Source organism: Elgaria multicarinata, chromosome 3, assembly GCF_023053635.1.
Source record: "Elgaria multicarinata webbii isolate HBS135686 ecotype San Diego chromosome 3, rElgMul1.1.pri, whole genome shotgun sequence".
NCBI lineage: Eukaryota > Metazoa > Chordata > Lepidosauria > Squamata > Anguidae > Elgaria > Elgaria multicarinata.
Window position 1 is genome coordinate 174834617 of NC_086173.1, and position 19460 is coordinate 174854076.

The 19460-nt window shown below is 51.9% G+C and overlaps 4 protein-coding genes across 6 annotated transcripts in view; 1 reads left to right on the top strand and 3 right to left on the bottom strand.

Moving 5' to 3' along the window:
- Nucleotides 1–19460, top strand: part of LOC134396452 (class II histocompatibility antigen, M beta 1 chain) — a 274896-nt gene that overhangs the window by 73588 nt on the left and 181848 nt on the right. The gene's annotated exons all lie outside the window — the stretch shown is intronic.
- Nucleotides 1–19460, bottom strand: part of LOC134396456 (H-2 class II histocompatibility antigen, E-S beta chain-like) — a 67680-nt gene that overhangs the window by 34106 nt on the left and 14114 nt on the right. The window lies entirely within an intron of this gene.
- Nucleotides 1–19460, bottom strand: part of LOC134396457 (rano class II histocompatibility antigen, A beta chain-like) — a 128024-nt gene that overhangs the window by 18379 nt on the left and 90185 nt on the right. Inside the window, exon 6 of one of the 2 annotated variants that reach the window (XM_063122973.1) lies at nucleotides 481–522. The exons of the other annotated variant lie outside the window; for it this stretch is intronic. Coding sequence (XP_062979043.1) covers nucleotides 509–522 — 14 coding nt within the window. The 3' untranslated portion in view covers nucleotides 481–508. Of the gene's footprint in view, nucleotides 1–480; nucleotides 523–19460 lie in introns of those variants that run through there. 2 annotated transcript variants of the gene reach the window in all.
- LOC134396461 (H-2 class II histocompatibility antigen, E-S beta chain-like) overlaps nucleotides 442–19460 on the bottom strand; it is an 88063-nt gene continuing 69044 nt past the window's right edge. Inside the window, exons 4-6 of the mRNA XM_063122984.1 lie at nucleotides 2510–2623; nucleotides 1590–1613; nucleotides 442–522 (exon numbers count right to left, since the gene is read on the bottom strand). Of these exons, the coding sequence (XP_062979054.1) occupies nucleotides 509–522; nucleotides 1590–1613; nucleotides 2510–2623 (152 nt within the window). The 3' untranslated portion in view covers nucleotides 442–508. The remainder of the gene's footprint in view (nucleotides 523–1589; nucleotides 1614–2509; nucleotides 2624–19460) is intronic.

Genomic DNA, 19460 nt, shown 5'->3' on the forward strand with positions numbered 1-19460 from the left:
GGACCTTCCGTATTCTCAGCAGGGGATCCGGACAGAGCTACGTCCCCTCCCCAAAAAGGGTGTGTGGTTTTTTTCTGTCCCCTTCAACGCAACCTGGTGATTTCCTGCAACTCAAGCAACAAGCAACAGGTGTTTTCCATTCTCTGTCCCTCCGCTTAGAGCGGAATCCGCTTGCGGGTCTCAGCTCTACAGGATGCCGTTAGGGATGAACTAATTCAGACAGTGGACCCCGGAGTGAAGGTCCTGCCAGGGGAGGAAGAGACCCTGACCAGCTGAGCTGATGCTGATCAGAAACCCAGGGAAGGAGAAGGATCCTGCCCCCCAAAAGATAAAAAAGGAAAAAAAACAGGAACAGGGATGTCGTAGCAGGAGGAGAAAGTCCAGGCTGGGGAGTCTCTTCTTTTTCACCCCCTTCAGTTTTGCATCTTCCAAGGAAAGATATAAAGCAAAGAGCTGCAGTAGCTATGCAAAGAGTTTCTTTCCATGCAGGGACTCAGAGGTGGAAGGTCTAGCCGATGAGGGCTGGGAGGGAAAGGGCAGGAGAGATAAAAAGGTATATTAAAATACATTAATCGGAAAGTTCATATTTAGATGGAGTGTCAGGAATATTGACTTTCCCGGGGTCTCTCCCACCCCCCTTTTACTCTACAGCCCCTCACTGGCCACCGACTCACAAAGAATATAGTGATGGAGCTTCCAGTAACTCCTGCTATGCACGGCGGGGGGGGGGGGGTCTGCAGCCAGGTCAGAGGGGGGGCACCACATCAACGTCCCGGGACACTCTGCTGCTGACCCAAAGCTTGTCCTATTTTGACAGCTCAAAAGGGAGGCCTCAGAAAGACACGGCTGAAGTAGAACCATCAGCAAGTTAGATTGTGTTCTTTGAGGGCCGAATTGAGACCAAGGATGTATCTCCGCCTTTGGAAGTGCTCAGTTCACACGGCCAAACCAGGAAGGCTGCGTTGGCCCAACGTCTTGTGCTTGTGGAGTCTCACTGTGCTTTCTTTGGTTACAGGAGAGTTTTCCTCAAAGCCCCCCTTGCATTTCAGTGCCTTTGGGCCCCTCTGACTGACTCCCCCCCCCCCTTTCTGCATCCTTATACATCTGTCAATTTGGCTTGCAATTAACCTGACCTGTCAGAAGTGTAATTAATCCTGACAATGCCCCATTTGACTGTCATTTCTATTGTTGTTAAAGTTGTTGTAGTAACTGCTTTTAGTAGTGGACTTTAAGCTGTGATATTAATAGTGTTATAGGTAACCACTTACAGATTTTAGTGTATTAAGCGGTATATAAGTACTAATAAACAAGCAAAGCGCATCTGAGGAAGAGGTTTCTGCCCATCCAAGGTTCCGCCAGAACAAATCTGGCAAGTCTTCAAGGTGCCACAAGACGCTGGGTGGTTTCCACCGCAAGAGACCCACAGGGCTGCTGCTCCCAGACGCCGCAGAGGAGCTGCACTCTGCACGTGGGCTTTGCGGGGTCATTTTGAAATATCCGTCAGCTGCTCTGGGTGACTGGTTTTGGAAAGGCAGGATAAAAACCAACACCAGGAATTGGGGGGGAGGAGGTGTGTGGAGAGGCCTTACCTGCAGGTGGTTGGATGGGTGCTGCTAAAGAGAGAGAGAGAGAGAGAGAGAGAGAGAGAGAGAGGGAGGGAGACACAGTTACGTCCATGGAGGGGTTGTGATGTTCATTGGGGGGGCCAAGATGCCCCCCTCCCCTCCCAGGCCCTGAAGTGCCTCATAAAGCACAAACCTCCCAGAACTCTTTTCTCTGCCCAACTTAAATCCAGGACTGACCTCTCTTTGGAGGGGGGAGGGGTCTTTCTTCCCTCCCTGCCACTTCCCATTTTCATAACACTTTCAAGTGATCTAAAGCTGACAACAACCCTGTAAGGTAAGCCAGTGTTATTATCCTCCGTATTGCAGGTGGGGTGGGGGAATGGAGGCTGAGAGTGAGCAGCTGGCCTAAGGCCACCTGCTGAGTTTATGGCAGAGGCGGAATTCGAACTGAGGGTTTCCTGAGACACTGTTCCGTCTTTTAGCCACTGTGCCAGGAGGGGTGCAGGGTGCTCACTCTCCCTGGATCAGGGTCCCAACCTTTTAGAAGGATCTTATCCAGGGGGATCCTGTGGGAGCAGAAGCTGGGAGACGAAGAGGAGAGGGGGGAGAGGGGGTAGCCCCCACCCCAAATCCCCTGCTCCCCTCCCCCACAGAGTTGCTCTGGTGCCACCCATTTCTCCCACACACCTGGACCCCGTTCAGACAACACTTTCGGGAACCAGTAACCCCTCACTGGGCCTGTTCAGACGACACGCGGAGCCCTGGTTGGGCCGCTAACCCTCCTTCAGCAAATGGTGAGTAGATTAAACCGTAATTACGTGGCCGCCATGGTCAGGAATGGTTCTGATGACATGTGAAGCCATGATGTTTCCGTCAAAAGGCTTAACTACCGTGGCTTAGTCTGTCGTCTGAACAGGGTCAGGGACACACGGACACCCCATTACCTTTCTTCTCCTTCAGGTAGAGGGAGAGTCCCACGGCCACAAAGACCACGCCCAGCATGGCCCCCACGGCCCCCGTCCACACTTTGCTCCTGGCAGAGTCCGACTTCCGTGGCTCTGTGGAAGGAGAGAGACCAGGAACCCCACGTGAGCAGGAGGATCAGGGCCAGGTTTGGCCTCTCAGCCTCCAGGTGTCCAGGGGAGGATCCGTTCCATGCGTTACACCCAGGGAGGGTCTTTTCCAGCCCCCACTGCTGACCCCTCCTCAGACTCCAGAGATCACAGACAGGCTGTGAGGCCTGAAAGGTCGCTTCCTGTAAAGCCCCCCATCCCCAGGGGAGAGGAGAAGGGGGGGGTCATAATTCCCAGGATACTTTATGAATTCCCACTTGCAAACTGCTGCTCTGAACTGGAAAGGGGAGGTCCGTCACTGGAGCAGAAGATGGGGCCTGTTGGGCACCCAAAGCCCCCACCTGAAGGAAACAATGGAAGCGAAGCCACGAATCACAAGCAGACGTGGGCTCCTTTCACCAGCTGTGGGCTGATTGTGGCTGAAATGGGAGTTCAAAAGCACAACAGCCTGGAATGCCTCTGATCTCTGGGGTCTCTATGGGGCTTGTGGGTCCCCAGCCCCATCGGAAGGTCTCCCGCTGCTGCCTCCAAAGTCTACGTCCTTCTCTCTGGACACGTTTCCCAGCCCCCGTGACTAATCCTCAGCACATACAGATGGAACAACCACCTGTCAGGGATGCCTTAAGGTGGATTCCTGCATTGAGCAGGGGGTTGGACTCGATGGCTTTAGAGGCCTTTTCCAACTCTACTATTTTACAATTCTATGATTCTAATATTGAATTTAGGCTCCATCTTTCCTCAAAAGTTCACAGGGCGGCTTATACACATCAGCGTAGTCCAAAGTAAGATGCAAATCACTTACAACCTAACAAACCAACCAGCCACAGTTTTAAAAGCAGCAACTCACAAGATCCATGACTGGGAGCCGGGGTGGGGGGTGGGGGCTGCCCAGTTCTCCCCCTGCTCTAGCTGCAGCCTCTCCTGCCAGCCCCAATCAGGACCCGGGAGCTGAGGCTCTTTCCAGAGCTCACAGAGAACTTCACCGGTGGTAACTGCAGGTGACGCTAGTCCTCAGGCAACAGGAATCTGGATTCAAGGCTGATGGGGCAGGGAGGGGCATCATCCTGAGAGATGGGGGGCCTGGGGAGAGGGCCCCCCATAAATCCTACAGGCCCCTCTCTATCTTGTAAGCGTGGCAAAGAGAGAGCGCTAGCATGACTTTGTCTCTGGCTCAACACACCTTCTCCTTTGACTACGTTCCGTTCACCCTTCTTCCTTTCACCTGCCCAGAATCGCCCACCATTCAGCTTCATGGGATGACCCCTCCCCCCCTTTGGGTCCTGGGATTGTGAGAGATGGAGAAGAACGTCTCCTTGCCCACTTTGGCCACACCAGGCATCACCTTCCACACCTGGATCAATTCTCCCCTTACTCACTGCCCCCCCACCTGCGTCCTCGTATTATAATCTTGTACACCTGGATCCATTCACCTCTGAATCGCCAGCTCCAGACTTGGGCTCACATTAAGAACCTCCATCTGATCAGGATAGCTCCTGAGAAGTGTGTGGGTGGGTTTCTGCATCCTCAGCAGGTCAGGAATGACATAGGAATGTAGAATTCCCACCCTATTTGCAGGATTGTATCTAAGGAAGGAAGGAAGGGAAGGGAGGCTCCTACCCCACTGGGTGGTGACGGGCACCTCCAGGCTGGCGTGCTCCACCTGGCAGGTGTAGACGTCTCCGTGCTCTGGCTTTGTCTCCAGCATCACCTGGGTCTGGTAGGTCCAGTCCCCGTTCCAGAGCTCCTCCCCGTAAAAGATCCCTTCCTTCTGCTCCTGCCCGTTCTTCAGCCACTGGATCTCGATCTCCAGGGGATAGAAACTGGCTGCACTGCAGAGCAGGAGGGTGTTGGGGGACAGGGGGTCTTCCTTGGTGGGGGAGATGGAGATGGAGGGTTTAACTGGAGGGAATGAAAAAGAATATGCATGAGACACGAGGAGGGAGGGAAAAGGAGGGGCTGAGAGAGATCCAGAAAACAGAGGAGAGTTTCCTGGGCAGACAGATGCCAGCGGTCTCTTTCCCTCTGCAGCCAGACAGACGCCCTCCTGGGGGGTCCACAAATAGGGCAGGGAGCTCACAGTCCTTTGGTCTAGCTCCCCCAACCCCACGTCGGCAGCTGCTATTGCTGTATCGGAATTCGTAACTCACCTCCCTCAAAGCAAGAAAAGACACCTGGTTATGAAATGCCAATGGAACCAAAAGTTGAAATTGTTAATGATTAAACATGTCGACAGGTGAATAAGTAAAAAAAAAAAAAGCATTAAAGAATAGATACACTCAAAGCGAGGAGCAGGTTCACAATGAATTCTGGGTAATTGATATTTAAAAAAATGAATTGGCAGGGCTAGTTGGATAATATTTAAAAAGTAAATGCTGATTTTAAGATCAACACTCATGATGGGAGGGAGGGAGGAGGTCTGTCAAAGCTGCACCGTTGTGCAAGGAACAATCATTGATATATTGATGTCTAGAAAGATCTATATGCCTTAGTTTAATTTGTAAAGGTTGAATAAGGAGTTGTTTCCTCAAAGATGTACTTCAAATTGTATCTAGTCTGCAGTGAATGTGTTGAATTTTAAATTTGCCTTTTAATAATGTATTAGTTTTAAATAGGCATGTGCTCCGCTCCGATTAGAATCGGAGAATCAGAAGCGAATTGGCCTGCTTCGCCATGCCCAGAGGCGGAGTAGAAGCGAACCTCTCAGCTCTCTGTGTGCTGCGGTTCGCTTCCTATAATTTTTTGAAAAGACGGGTAAAACAGCGGGAAAAGGTACCTTTTTCGAAGTGCTGAGGGGCAGAGTCAACTCCCGGTCATGATCACATGATCCCAAAGTTGGAGGAGGGGATAGGCAAAACGGGTAACTTGGGATACTGGGAAACTTCTGTTTCTACTCTGAACGGACTTTTCCCAGTGTTTTTTAAAACAGTAGCCCCACCAAATGCACAAACACAACCTGAAATCATATACTAAGCAAATATAACAGATAGGAAACACAGCACTGCTAACCCACCATAACCTTGGGGAACAACTGAATAGATGTGGTGCAAGGGGATGAGCTCCCCTAGGGCATGTGGACGTGCCCAGTGCACTCTCCTGTCCTTGGAGGGACATCAGAGCCCTCCAAAGGTTAACCCGTGGAGACAATGCCTGTCATGAGTTGACGTGAAAGTTTGCTTCTCAAAGACTGGTCCCTAGACAGGGACAGTCAAATTGGCACATGATTCCCCCTCCCCCTGGGCACGTCCACTCCCCTCTTACTGGTAAAAGACAGATATAGCCTTTTTTTAAAAAATCTTCTTGTTGTTTATTCAGCAACACTGCTGCTTTTAATTCCACCCCTCCTTTGTTTATTTATTTATTCCATTTTATATTTACACCCCAAAGCCCAAGCTCTCCTGGCTTTTCCTCTTCAGTGAAGTCAGGCAGGCTTTCATTGTGGTTCAACTCCTTATTGTTGGTTGTTGTTGTTGTTGTTGTTGCTATTAATATTAATTAGTACTGCTATTAACATTATTATTTTGTTGTTTAGTAATGGCTGTGATCACAGTGCAGTCAATCAACTCTGAAGCAAGGATCACAAAGCTTTACTCTTATCCTCGTAGCCTCCTAGTTATGGGATGCAAAAGAAAAGGCATCTCTCTGTGCTGCTCCCGCCTCACAGGGATGGTTTGCAACGCATTACTGGCTTTGAAACTATCCTTGGCTCACTTCCTTATGCCCCCAGAAATGTCGGCTGCCTGCCTGCCTTCCCTCCCTCCTCCCCTGCCCGCCTCGCAGGGATGGTTTGTGTGTGTCTTGCTTTGACTCAGGGGATAAGTCCTTCCTGCGCTCACTTAGACTTTTGGAAGTTCCAAATCAATTTTTCAAGTGTGGAAGAAGATTCATATTTAGGTTTATCTCTACTCCCCAATTCATGGCATGTTTGGATTTCCTTTGAAATGGCCCCATTCAGCTGTCTGCTGCTTTAAATCCCTGAGATACTAGGGTGTCCGATTTTCATAAATTCCCCAAAAATCAGGGGATGATGGGATTGCCTTGAGTCTCGGCATACATGTGTATCCCTGGATCATCTATCATGGTGCTGAGTTTGAGGTTTCTAATGTGAACATTGACGGAGTTATCGAAAGGGGTGTGAATTGGTTTTGATTTTGTTCTGACTTGATTTTTGACTTGATTTTTGACTTGTTTCTGACTTGATTTTGTTCTGACTTTATACTGTTAGTTTTACCCTACCCAGTGCCTGTTTACCCCACCCTGTGCCTGTTTGTATTCTCTTCCCCTCCTTATTGTTTTATTAAGATTTTATTAGAATGTAAGCCTATGCGGCAGGGTCTTGCTATTTACTGTTTTACTCTGTACAACACCATGTACATTGATGGTGCTATATAAATAAATAAATAAATAAATAAATAAATAATAATTGGGGTTATGGGTGGTGAGTTAGAGGTTAGAGCCCCGCCAAAAATCAGGGGATGATGGGATTTGCTTGAGTCTTGCCATGAATGTGGATCTAGATGGCATGCCCACTTCCAATTTTTTTATCTGTCAAAATGTCGGAGAACAGTCCGTGTCTGCAAATGGGTTGTCCGATTTTCATAAATTCCCCAAAAATCAGGGGATGATGGGATTGCCTTGAGGCTTGGCAAGCATGGATAATCATGGTGCCGAGTGTGAGGTTTTACTTTCTAACGTGAAAATTGACGGAGATATAGAAAAGAGGTGTTTGTTTGAATTGCGGGTAGGGGTGCTGCGTTGGAGGTTAACACCCCCCCCAAATCAGGGGATGATGGAATATCTGTTGGGAGACCAATACTGCCCAAAGCGGCCCTTCCAAGAAATTCCTGACATGTGTGGGTGATAACTTTCTCCTACAGAAAGTGGAGGAAGGAACTAGAGGATCGGCAATCCTTGACTTGATATTGACTAATAGGGATGACTTTGTTGCTATTCTATTGTTTTGCTGTGTACAGCAAAGAAGTTAAGGAAACAGGTTAAAAAATACAATTTTATAAACTAAAATATAATGTTAAAAGTAACGTACCCAGAGCATTTCACATGGACAATAATACAAGAAACCGATCAGACTGCTAGACAGAAAATGCTCAGTAGACGTCATCCCTTTGGCCAGATGCGTTTCGAACCTTGGTCTTCCTCAGTGTCCAGTGTGCCAAGCTGATTAGTACCGTGGGCTGTTTTTTCTCCGGACTGACTTAAAAGTTCCAAACAATATAGGTAATCAGATGTCCCTTCCCACAATAGACGGCATAATTCCAAATATTCAAAGGAAGCCCGTAGAAGGTATTCTAAACAGCCGCTGCTCGCAAGCATGACAATGCTGGTATCTGATTCAGCGCCTGGCCAAATCGATTCAGTCTACTGAGCATTTTCTGTCTAGCAGTCTGATTGTTTTGATGTATTATTGTCCACGTGAAATGCTCTGTGTATGTTACTTTTAACATTATATTTTAGTTTATAAAATTTATTTATCTATGTATTTATTTATTTAGAATATTTATATACCGCTCCCCATTGAAAAATTTCAGAGCGGTGTACAAGGTAAAATGAAAATAAGAACAGAATAAAACAGTTAAAACAAAATTTAAAAAGAAGCAAAAATCAGAAATCCAAGGCTGCATGTTAAAGAAAGGCTTCTTGGAATAATGACGTTTTCAGGAGGCGCCGAAAGGAGTACAAGGTTGGCGCCTGCCTGACCTCCAGAGGCTGGGAGTTCCACAGGAGGGGTGCCACCACGCTGAAGGCTCTTCCCCTGGTGGATTCCAATCGGAGGATGGATCTAGGTGGAACCACGAAGAACATACCTTCACATGACCACAGTGACCGGGCAGGTTGATAGGGGAGAAGGCTCTCTCTCTCTCAGGTATCCTGGTCCCAAGTCGTTTAGGGCTTTGTACGCAAGTACCAGAACCTTCAACCTGGCCCGGTAGCGAATAGGCAGCCAGTGCAGTTCCCTCAGCAGAGGAGTTCCATGCTGGAAAGGGGCAGCTCCAGACAACAGCCGAGCTGCAGCATTCCGCACTAGCTCCAGCTTCCGGAGCAGCTTCAAGGGCAGCCCCACATAGAGCGCGTTGCAGTAATCCAATCTTGAGGTTACCAATGCCTGTACCACCGTGGTCAAGCTATCCCTGTCCAGGAGAGGCCGTAGTTGGCGAACCAACCGCAGATGGTAAAAGGCACTCCAAGCCGTGGCGGATACTTGAGCCCCCAACGACAGAAATGGGTCTAAGAGTACCCCCAAACTACGAACCTGTTCTTTCAGAGGCAGAGCAACCCCATCCAGAACAGGCAATGAGCCTGTCTCCCGGACTCGGGAACTGCTCACCCACAGGGCATAAAAATTGCATTTTTTAACCTGTTTCCTTAACTCAGCCTTCCTCAACCTGGGGCGCTCCAGATGTGTTGGACTACAACTCCCAGAATGCCCCAGCCTGGGAGGTGCAGTCCAACACATCTGGAGCGCCCCAGGTTGAGGAAGGCTGCCTTAACTTCTTTGCTTTCAATTATATTGTGTTAGGTTAATATCACCTTTTGTTGCATTTTTACTGTGTACAGCACCATGTGCAGTGATGGTGCTGTATAAAATAATAATGATGATGGATAAAGTGGCAGTTTTGGGAACTCTGGGGAGAAGAGGCGGAGTGACTGCTGGACGGGCAGGGCGTCATGTGAGTACCAGGCTGCAAAACAGCAAACCAGGCTTGACGAGTGTGATAAAACGCTGGTGTGGTGGAGCCCTCAGTCTGCTTGTGACTATGTGTTGAGAGTAGGGGTGGATAGGAAGTCACAAGTGCCCCTCCAACATGGAGTGACAACTACAGAGCAGAAATGTGGGGGTGAGACCCTTCTAACCCCTCCCCTCCTGGCTCCTCAGTGTCCTCAATGCCCCACCCTTTCTTTTCCCATCCTCACCCCCCCCACTGACCTCTCACTGGTAATGGGGGGTGGGGTGGGGGGCTTTCTGCCTTTATCTCCCTCTCCCCATTTCAAATTCTGGAGGAGAAGCACGAGAGTATTCTCCAAAGGATCCTTTATGAGAAATAAATTCAGGCCAATGACGCTGCAGTCAAGAGCGCCATCCGTACATGCTCTATGTACAGACTGGGCTGTGACTTTGGGCCATGCTGTATCCACATTTGCTGCCCAGAAGAGTGGGGTGAGGTTATTTAGCCATAAAAAGTGGGGTTATTTTACAGGTAACCTGAAAGATATTTTCATTACGACTAAATATAAATAAATAAATAAATAAATATGTGCATTTGTATAAGTATTACAAGTATATATAAGTTGTGGGCTCTCCCACACTAGAGGCCTTCAAGAGGCAGCTGGACAACCATCTGTCAGGGATGCTTTAGGGTGGATTCCTGCATTGAGCAGGGGGTTGGACTCGATGGCCTTAGGGGCCCCTTCCGACTCTGCTATTCTATGATTCTATGAAACATTAAACATTTTCTTTCCCTTTATTGATGATCAGATCAGTGGTTTAAATATTTAAAGAGGATCCTGAATGCAGAAGGCTGAGAAGCCATGTGGGGGAGGGGGGGTTCCTCCTGTGTCGCTCCCAAACTGTGCAATTTCCCCCTCCCCCAACAGAACGACGATTCTTTCTCCCTTCCCCCCGCCCGCACTCCTGCATTTGAGAAATCGGGGAGGGGTGGAGATGCGTCTCAAGGAGTTCCCCCCACACACACACACTCAAGTTTCTTCTTATCCCCCTTGTTTTCAGTGGCTGCGCAGGGGCTTAAGAAGGTTAATAAACACAATGGAAGAACGTGAAGGATCAACGTGAATTTAAGAATGAATGTGAATAATAAAGGCAGAAGGAGGAGAGGTCCGAATAACGTCCAGGGTCCGTTCCCCCCGCCCCGCCCCGAGCAGCCCTTTGGGAGCCTCAAAATGGGTGTGGGAATGGGGGGGGGGGTGTCTTTCGCGTTGTGAAAGCTGGGGCAGACGCGGGTTTCTCAGAGGGGGTCTCTTCTGCAGCCCCCAGGCACGCGTAGAACTGACGGCCCTCCCCTCCCCTCCCCGGGCGGGATTCCCCCAGTGGACTCACCCCGCCGCCGGTGGGCAAAAGGTCCGAAGATGTTGTCGTAGTTGTAGCGGCAGAAGCGATCCACCGCAGTCCGCGACACGTACAGGTAGTCCTCCTGGCTGTTCCAGTACTTGGCTGTGGGCTCCCCCAGCGGCGTGACGGCCTCGAAGTCCCCGCGGGCGCTGTCGAAGCGCACGATCTCCTGCCGCCCGTAGATCCACCTGGCGAGGAGGCGCACCTGCTGCGTCCCGTTGATGAAGCGGCATTCCTCCTTCATCTGGAGCAGGAAATGGGGGGCTGGAGGAGGAGGAGAGAGAGCGCCCCCGAGGGCATCATAAGGAGGAGGAGGAGGAGGGGGGGGGTCTGGGCTGGGGGTTTCTCAGGTCAGGAGGACTATGCTGAGTCGCGCTTGGGCCACAAGTTGCCCCCTTGGCCGGGACTCGCCCAGGCTCAAGCCCCGCTGGCACCAACTCAAGTCTCTAGTCCTCAAAGAGCAGGAGAGGGGAAAAGGCACACTGGCCAAGCAGGCTCTCTCCTGCCCAATCGTCTGGCCAGGAAGGAGCCTGAGCCCGCCTCTCAGTGTTTTCGGCCAATGAGAAGAGTCACAACTTCGACTGTGAGCAGTAGAGAGAATTAGACTGACACACACACTCACACACACACACACTCACACACACAGACATACAGACAAACAGTCTAACAACGCGCTTCCGGATTCCTTACAAAACTCCCCATGGAAAACAACGTCAGAAGTTTCAGAATTTGGCCTCTCTTCTCCTCCTCAGGCTGCACCAGATCCGCCTCCAAAGACGCCTGAGGCTGCACTAGAAGCTGCACCACAGCCTGGTCTTTCCCCGGGGCTCAATTTCACATTAAACACTTGGGGGAAGCTCAGAAGAAGGCAACTAAAGTCCAGGGGGGCTGGAGCCATTTCCCATACAAGGAAAGGTAACAAACTCCCTGGGACTGTTTAGCTTAGAGAAAAGGTGAGACGGGACGGAGGCGGACGAAGTTATACTTCCTGTGGAGAGGGAGGCATTTCTCACCCTCTCCCAAAATACTAGAACCCAAAGGCCTCATATCCCATGAAGTTGATTGGTGGGAGATTCAGGGCAGATCAAAGGAAGGGCTTCTTCGCACAACACAGAGTTGAACTATGGAACTCACTACCACAAGATGTACAGATGGCCACCAATTTGGATGGCTTTAAAAGGGGGTTGGATAAATTCCTGGAGGTGAAGGCAGCCCATGGCTACTAGCCCTGATGGCCGTGTGCTCCTTCCAGTATCAGGGCTGGTGTGCATAGGTGCAGCAGTGGCTGGGGAACATGGGTGGGAGAGTGCTGTTGCTCTCGTGTCCTACTTGTGGGCTTTCCGTGGGGGCGGGCAGCTTGTTGCCCTCAGTGGGAAGAGAATCCTGGACGAAAGGGACCCACTTTGGTCCGGTCCAGCCTCGCGGCTCTTCTTCCGTTCCTGGTTTGAGGGCTCCTTCGTCTCCCCAGGCACTAAACAGACCTTTTGAATCCAGCAACGGAAGTCTTCTACCTGCTCCCCTCCCTCTCCTCTGCCCCAGAGACCCCTGCCCTGGCCAAGCCTCCCTTCCCCTCTCCCCTCCCTCCCTCACTTACAAAGGGTCCTCCAGGGGGCGCCACCCCGACTCTCGTTCAGACCATCTCCTTTTCCCTGGAGAAGCCAGGAGGGTGGGCAGAAGGAGTGGGGGTGGGAAGGGGGTTGTGAGGGGGCCATTTCTCTTTGACACTCCTCCCTCCCTCCCTCCCTGAGCATCCTGGATCCCTCTTGGCCCGCCACAAGGTCTTTGGGCTTAAGGTGGTCTCGTCCTCAGGGGAGACGTCTCTGCTACCCCATTGGGATGGTGAGGAGCAGAAGGGGTCTCCCGCCCCAACCCCCACCTCCTCCTCCCTCACCTGCTCCTGCTCCTGCTCCTCACCTGGGGGGGCTTCTTCCCTCCTCCAGTTCCAGAGACCATGGAGGGTCCCATCAGCAGCACCATCATCAACGGGAGAAGGGAAGCCCACGCCATGGCTGCTGCTCTATCAGGAGAAGAAGAGGAAACTCTGCTTCCAGCCCCAGAAGGGAAACTTTTTGGTCTGTTAATACAAGTGGGGGGGGGGCATGGAACTATTTCTGCAAAGTCCCAGAGACCCTGCCTGGGCACAGAGAAGCACCAGTGAGAATTCACCATTGAGCAGCAGCATCTGTCTCCAGGCAGAAGGTCCACTGGCATGTGCAGATGGAGGAGATAGGCTGCAAAAGAAGGCAGAGGAAGGTCTATAGTAGGGGTGTGCACGGACCCCCGCTCCCCTTCACTTGCAGATCCGCCATTTTCCGGATCGGGCCGCTCCGCCCCGCCCCCGCTCCGCCCACTTCCGCTCTGCTCCGCTCGGAGCTCCGGATCCGGATCCGGAGCTCCGTTTCCCCCCCCCCCATAGGCTTGCATTGAAAGCTAAAAAATTATACAACTTTTTTTCTGTTCAAGTTAGAAACCTCATGTTTGGCACCATGACACCTCATGGGGATATACACACGCACGCCAAGTTTCAAAGCAATCCCATCATCCCCTGATTTTTGGCGAATTTTTGAAAATCGGGCACCCCACACACAACATCCCTGCGAGGTGGGCAGGGGAGGAGGGAGGGAAGGCAGGCAGGCATGCAGCTGGCATTTCTGGGGGCATAAGGAAGTGAGCCAAGGATAAGCCAGTAATGCATATAAAATGGAATAAATCAATAAATAAACAAAGGAGGGGTGGAATTAAAAGCAGCAGTGTTGCTCAATAAACAGCAAGAAGAATTTTTTAAAAAAGGCTATATCTGTCTTTTACCAGCAATAGGGGGACGTGCCCGGGGGAGGGGGAAGTAGCTGCCAGTTCAAGACAGCCACCAACAGCTCTGAGAAGAAGTAAAACGCTCACTTCGACTCATAACAGGCATTGCTCCACCACTGAAAAGTGACCATTCACTTCGACTCATGATAGGCATAGCTCCACCGTTTTACTCTCTTTGGAAGGCTCTAATGGCCTTCCAGTGCAGGAGAGAGTGGGGGCACGTCCACGATGAGATGCCCTAGGGGAGCTCATCCCCTTGCACCACATCGATTCAGTTGTTCACCAAGGTTAGGGTGGGGAGCAGTGCTGTGTTTCTATCTCTTATTCTTGGCTTAGTATATGATTTCAGGTTGTGTTTGTGCATTTGGTGGGGCTACTGTGTTAAAAAACACGGGGAAAAGCCCGTTCAGATGAAGAAAGAGAAGTTTCCCAGAATCCCAAGTTACCTGTTTTGCCTATGCCCTCCTCCAACTTTGGGATCATCATGACCGGGAGCTGACTCTGCCCCTCAGCCCTTTGAAAAAGGTATTTTTCCCGCCGATTTTTTAAAAACTTCTAGCGCGCGTCCCGTACGACGCAGAAAGTTGAGAGTAGTCTCAAAATGACCCCCATCCACGACTCTCTGTGCACAAGAATTTTCAGAACGATAGCTTAAACCCCCCCCAGTTATCCCCGATTCTTTCCCTCAATGCAATCCTATGGGCGAAAAGCCGAAAACGCCGTTTGAGCCGCGTGGTTGACCCGATTTTCACAAAAATATAGCATGCGACCCAGACAACGCAGAGAGGTGAGAGTGGTCTCAAAATGACCCCCATCCACGACTCTCTGTGCACAAGAATTTTCAGAACGATAGCTTAACCCCCCCCCCCAGTTATCCCCGATTCTTTCCCTCAATGCAATCCTATGGGCGAAAAGCCGAAAACGCCATTTGAGCCGCGCGGTTGACCCGATTTTCACAAAAATATAGCACGCGACCCAGACAACGCAGAGAGGTGAGAGTGGTCTCAAAATGACCCCCATCCACGACTCTCTGAGCACAAGAATTTCTAGAACGATAGCTTCAAAAACAACCTAGTTATGCGCGATTATTTGCCGCAATGCAATCCAATGGTGAAATGTTTTCAAGATGGCGACCGGAGCGCTCCGCCTGAACTAGGAGCTCCGAAAAATGGGCGCTTCTCTTCGCCTTGCTTCTAGGGGGTCCGCGGTCCGCTCCTACTCCGCCTCTGGGTAAGGCGGAGCAGGCCAATCCGCTACTGCTTCTACGCTCCTAATCGGAGCGGATCACACCCCTAGTCTATAGGCGTGTGCATCTCTTGGGGGGAGGATGCATTAAAGAGACACACCCCGTTCCTCCTTCCCCCAGGTTTGGTGGGCTGCAGCTGAGATGGGACTCCAAGGAGGAAGCCCCATTTTCAGCTGGGTGGAGCCAGTCAGCCGCCCCCTAATTCTGGCGATCTTTGGGGAAGAGCAGCCCTGAGACGCCCAGCAGGCCTCCTCACCTGGGATAGTGGGGGGGGGAGGGAGAAGGACCCCTCCCAAGGCCTGGGCTGAGAAGCAAGTGCTGTGTCCCTCCTCCACTCCCAACAACCCCTGAGTCGGCTCTTCACTCCTTCCTTTCTGAGGCTGCCCCCTCTGGCCGCCTCCACCTGGATGATCTTCCCGAAATCGGACCCCTTGGGATGGATCTGGGCTCAATTGCAGCAACAAGGCCAGACTCTGGCGAGGGCCAAGAGCTCCACAATAGGCAGCAGTGGAAGGAGCCCCCTGGAAGACTCCCCCCTCCCCAGGCCATCCTAGAGCCTTGTGGGAGGGAGGGTCACTCCCTGGGGGTCTGCTGGGAACAGACTCGCAAAGACACCAAACAGCCTAAGTCAAGAACATCTGGACACATTTGGGAGTTTGAGAGACACTCCTAATCCGTGGATCGCCGCTTTGGCATCTATCTGCCACGTCTCTGGGTCTTAGGCTATGTCTTATTCAGCAAAAATGTTGCTTCATGTCTATTGGATGCTGCAACATCTCTTCAGTAAGGGGTTGTCTAATTGGGCAGAACCTAGGAAGCTGCTGTTTACTGAGTCAGACCATGGTTCCATCGAGCCCAGCACTGTTGACATGGACTGGCAGCAAGGGCTCTCCAGGGATTCAGGCAGGGATATTTCCAGCCCTGCCTGGGGTTGAACCTGAAACCTTCTGCATGCAAAGCTGTGACAAGTTTGCACGGCACTTTGAAGACAAAGTCGCTCAGATTCACCATGAATTGGACACCACACTTCATGCAGCTCCACTAGCAGAGGCGTTCAACGTGCCGTCTGGTCCAGTTTTAGTGGATGAGTTTCTGTTAGTGAGGCCCGAGGATGTGGGCGAGGTTTCAGAACAGAAACTGCCTGGGTCGCCCTGTGGGATGACCTTTGCCAGGAGACGGACAGGGCGGGGGGGGAGGGTGCAACCCTCTTGATTCTCTGGGGCCTCTCAGCGGCTTTCGATACCATCGACCACGGTGTCCTTCTGGATGGGTTGTCCTGGCTGGGAGTTGGAGGTACTGCGTTGCAGTGGTTCCGCTCCTACTTGGACGGTTGATTCTGGAAGGCGGTGCTGGGGGATTATTGCTCCGTGCCATGGCATTTAGGCCATGGGGTTCCACAGGGCTCTATTTTATCCCCTAGGCTGTTTAACATTTACATGAAACCACTGGGAGAGATTATCCAGAGATGTGGACTGAGGTGCCACCAATATGCAGATGACACCCAGCTCTACCTCTCCTTTTCATCAAACCCAGGTGAGGCAGTGGCTGTTCTGAATCAGTACCTCAGCACGGTAATGGACTAGATGTGGGCTAACAAACTGAGTCTCAATCCAGACAAGACGGAGGTACTGTTAGTGGGTGGTGCTGTTAGATGGGTTTGCACTCCCCCTAAGGTGCCGGGTCCGTAGTTTGGGGGTGCTCTTGGATCCAGAACTGTCACTTGAGGCACAGGGGGACTCAGTGGCAAAGAGCACCTCCTATCAGCTTAGGCTGCCCCATCATTGCAATGCAGCCTATGTTTGGGCCACGTCCAGTAGCTGCTTCTTTTGGGGAGGGGGTTATTACAAGGCTCTCAGTATTTGAAAGGGGGGCATATAGATGCCATCTTCGAATGGATAGTTATTTGGATATTTGGTGCACTGTTCTTGAGACCCCTGTATAACTGCTGGAAGGCTGTATGCCTTTCATACAACTCCATGTGCATATATTACAAAAATGGGGGGTGGGGGGTAATTGAAAGTGAGCGCCTCCAGTTTGGAGGGCTTTAAAAGGGGTTGGGTAAAGCCCTGGAGGAGAAGGCTGTCCATGGCTCCTAGCCCTGATGGTTGTGTGCTATCTCCAGTCTTCAAGGTGATAAGCCTGTGTGCACCAGTTGCTGGGGAACATGGGTGGGGGAGTGCCCTTGCTCTCATGTCCTCCTTGTGGGCCTCCCGTGCTGGGGAGGCAGCATGTTGGCACCAGTGGGAAGAGAATCCTGGATGAGATGGACCCACGTTGCTCTGGCCCAGCCTCGGGGCTCTTCCTCCGCTCCTGCTTCCAGGGCTTCTCCGTCTCTAGGAACTGGAGGGGCCTTCTGAATCTGGCAAGGGGAGTTTTCTAAGGGCTCCCCTCCCCCTGCCCCCTCCCCCTCCCCCTCCTTCCCTCGCTTTCAAAGGATCCTCCAGGGGACACCAACCCCTCCAGGCAAAGCAACCCGACTCCTGCCCCGGGACCCTCTCCCTGGAGAGGTCACTGGGGGTGGCAGAAGCGGTGGAGACAGGGTGGGGTCCTGAGGGGGGGGCATTTCTCTTTTTATACTCCCCATTCCTTCCTTCCTCCCTTCTTCCCTGGCTCCCTCCCTGAGCCTCGGGGGCTTCCTGGGTCCCTCTTGCCCCTTTTCTCTCCACAGCGTCTTGGTGTTTAAGGGGGTCTCATCCTCAGGGAAGACTTATTTGGTACCCCAGTGGGATGGCGAGGAGCAGAAGGGGGCTCGCTCACGCTCTCCAAGCCCCCTCCCCTCCCTTCTCCTCACCACGGAGGGTCCCATCAGCAACAACGGGAGAAGGGAAGGGCACAAGATGGCTTCCAGCCCCAGAAGGGAAACTTTTTCGTCTGTTAATGGGAGAGAAGGGGGCGGGGGGGGGGGGCACCGCTCTTTCTGCAAAGTCCTGGACGCAGCTCTGCCTGGGCCCAAAGATGGTCCAGTGAGAGTTCACCCTTCAACAGCGTCATGAGTCTCTGGGGCTCTTCCACACATCGTACTGAAAGCGCTTCCATCCGCCCCCAGTGCACCCCGAAAACAATCGTGTAGCTGTAAAAGAGACGAGGAAGAGGCGTCCTTGCCTCCCCCCATGGAGAACGAGGAGGAGGAGGAGGAGGAAGCAGCAGCAGCAGAGGCCGGGTCTTTAGGACCCCCGGGGACGCCCTTCCCACCGCTTGCAGCTCGCGCCTCGGAAGTGGGGGGGGGGAAAGTGAAAGTGAGAAAGTGCTGGGGCGCCTCTGCTTCCTCCCGGTCAGAGGTCTGGCTGCCGATGCAGCTCAGTGCAAATGACACCGTCACCTCTGGGCCTCCCCCCACCCTTGGCAGGACTCCCCCACCCCCACCCCCACCCCGCTGCTATGGATTGCGGCAAACTCTGGAGTCCTGCGGCCACCCAGGGCCAGGTGTCGCCCAGGCAGACCCTCCGTGGGCCCTCGCAAGCCAGGCTGAGAACCCACATCTGCCAGGGATGCTTTAGGGTGGGTTATTCCTGCATTGAGCAGGGGGTTGGACTGGATGGCCTTGTGGGGCCCTTCCAACTCTGCTATTCTATGATTCTATGATTGCCCAGACCATCAAGGCTCTTGCAGACTCGGTTCTCCCCTCGCCCAAGGCAGAGAGCACTTTTTAATGTATTTTATTACTGGAAGCCGCCTTGTGGGGGGGGGGGGGCTTCTGCCATAAAAGACGGGGGCCAGGATACGTATTTTAGATGCATGAATGAATGAATGAATGCTCGCTCCCTTTGCCCACGGCAGAGACCTGCTGCCACCGCTCTTCTCAAAGGGTCTGACTGTGGAGTCTCACAAATGCAAGGGAAGGGGTCTCTCATGCCTCCCTCCTCCTTCTGGCAGGGCCTCCCTCTCCAAACTGCGTCCCCCCCTTCCTTTCCCATTGTGTGCACGTGAGTCTACGCAATTCGGTCCAGTCCTGGAGAGTGGGAGGGATGTTAGCCAGGGCTCCTGCTGCCTCCCGGACTTCCCTCTCTCTGCCAGGGATGCTTTAGGGTGGATTCCTGCATTGAGCCCGGGGTTGGACTCGATGGCCTTGTGGGCCCCTTCCAATTCTGCTATTCTATGATTATATGCCCACATCCATCCCCTGGCCCAGTCGGCTGGAGAAGGTGGTGGGTCTGACTGGGATTGTGGGCAGGAGGGAAAGGCCTGAGGGCTTCTTGCCTCTTCCCCTCCTCCCCCAGAGGAAATAGGGGGGGGACTGTAGACAAAGCAGGGGACATTGAGGGGTGTGTGTGCTAGAAGATAGAAAGAAGCAAATGACACGTTCCTGCCATCCCCTCTTGTGAGAGTCACCAAACGACACCCTGTTCAGGCAAACCTCCATCAAAACCTTCTTCTTCTGATGATGATGATGATGATGATGATGATGATGATGATGATGATTTATATAGCACCATCCGTGTACATGGTGCTGTACAGAGTAAAACAATAAAATAGCAAAACCCTGCCGCATAGGCTTACATTCTAATAGAATCATAATAAGACAATAAGAAGGGGAAGAGAAGGCACCAAACAGGCACAGGGCAGAGTAAAACTAACAGTATAAAAGAAAGGTCAAATTCAAGTTCTAAAAGCTTTAGAAAAAAGAAAAGTTTTCAGCTGAGCTTTAAAAACTGCGATTGAACTCGTGCTCCGCAAATGTTCTGGAA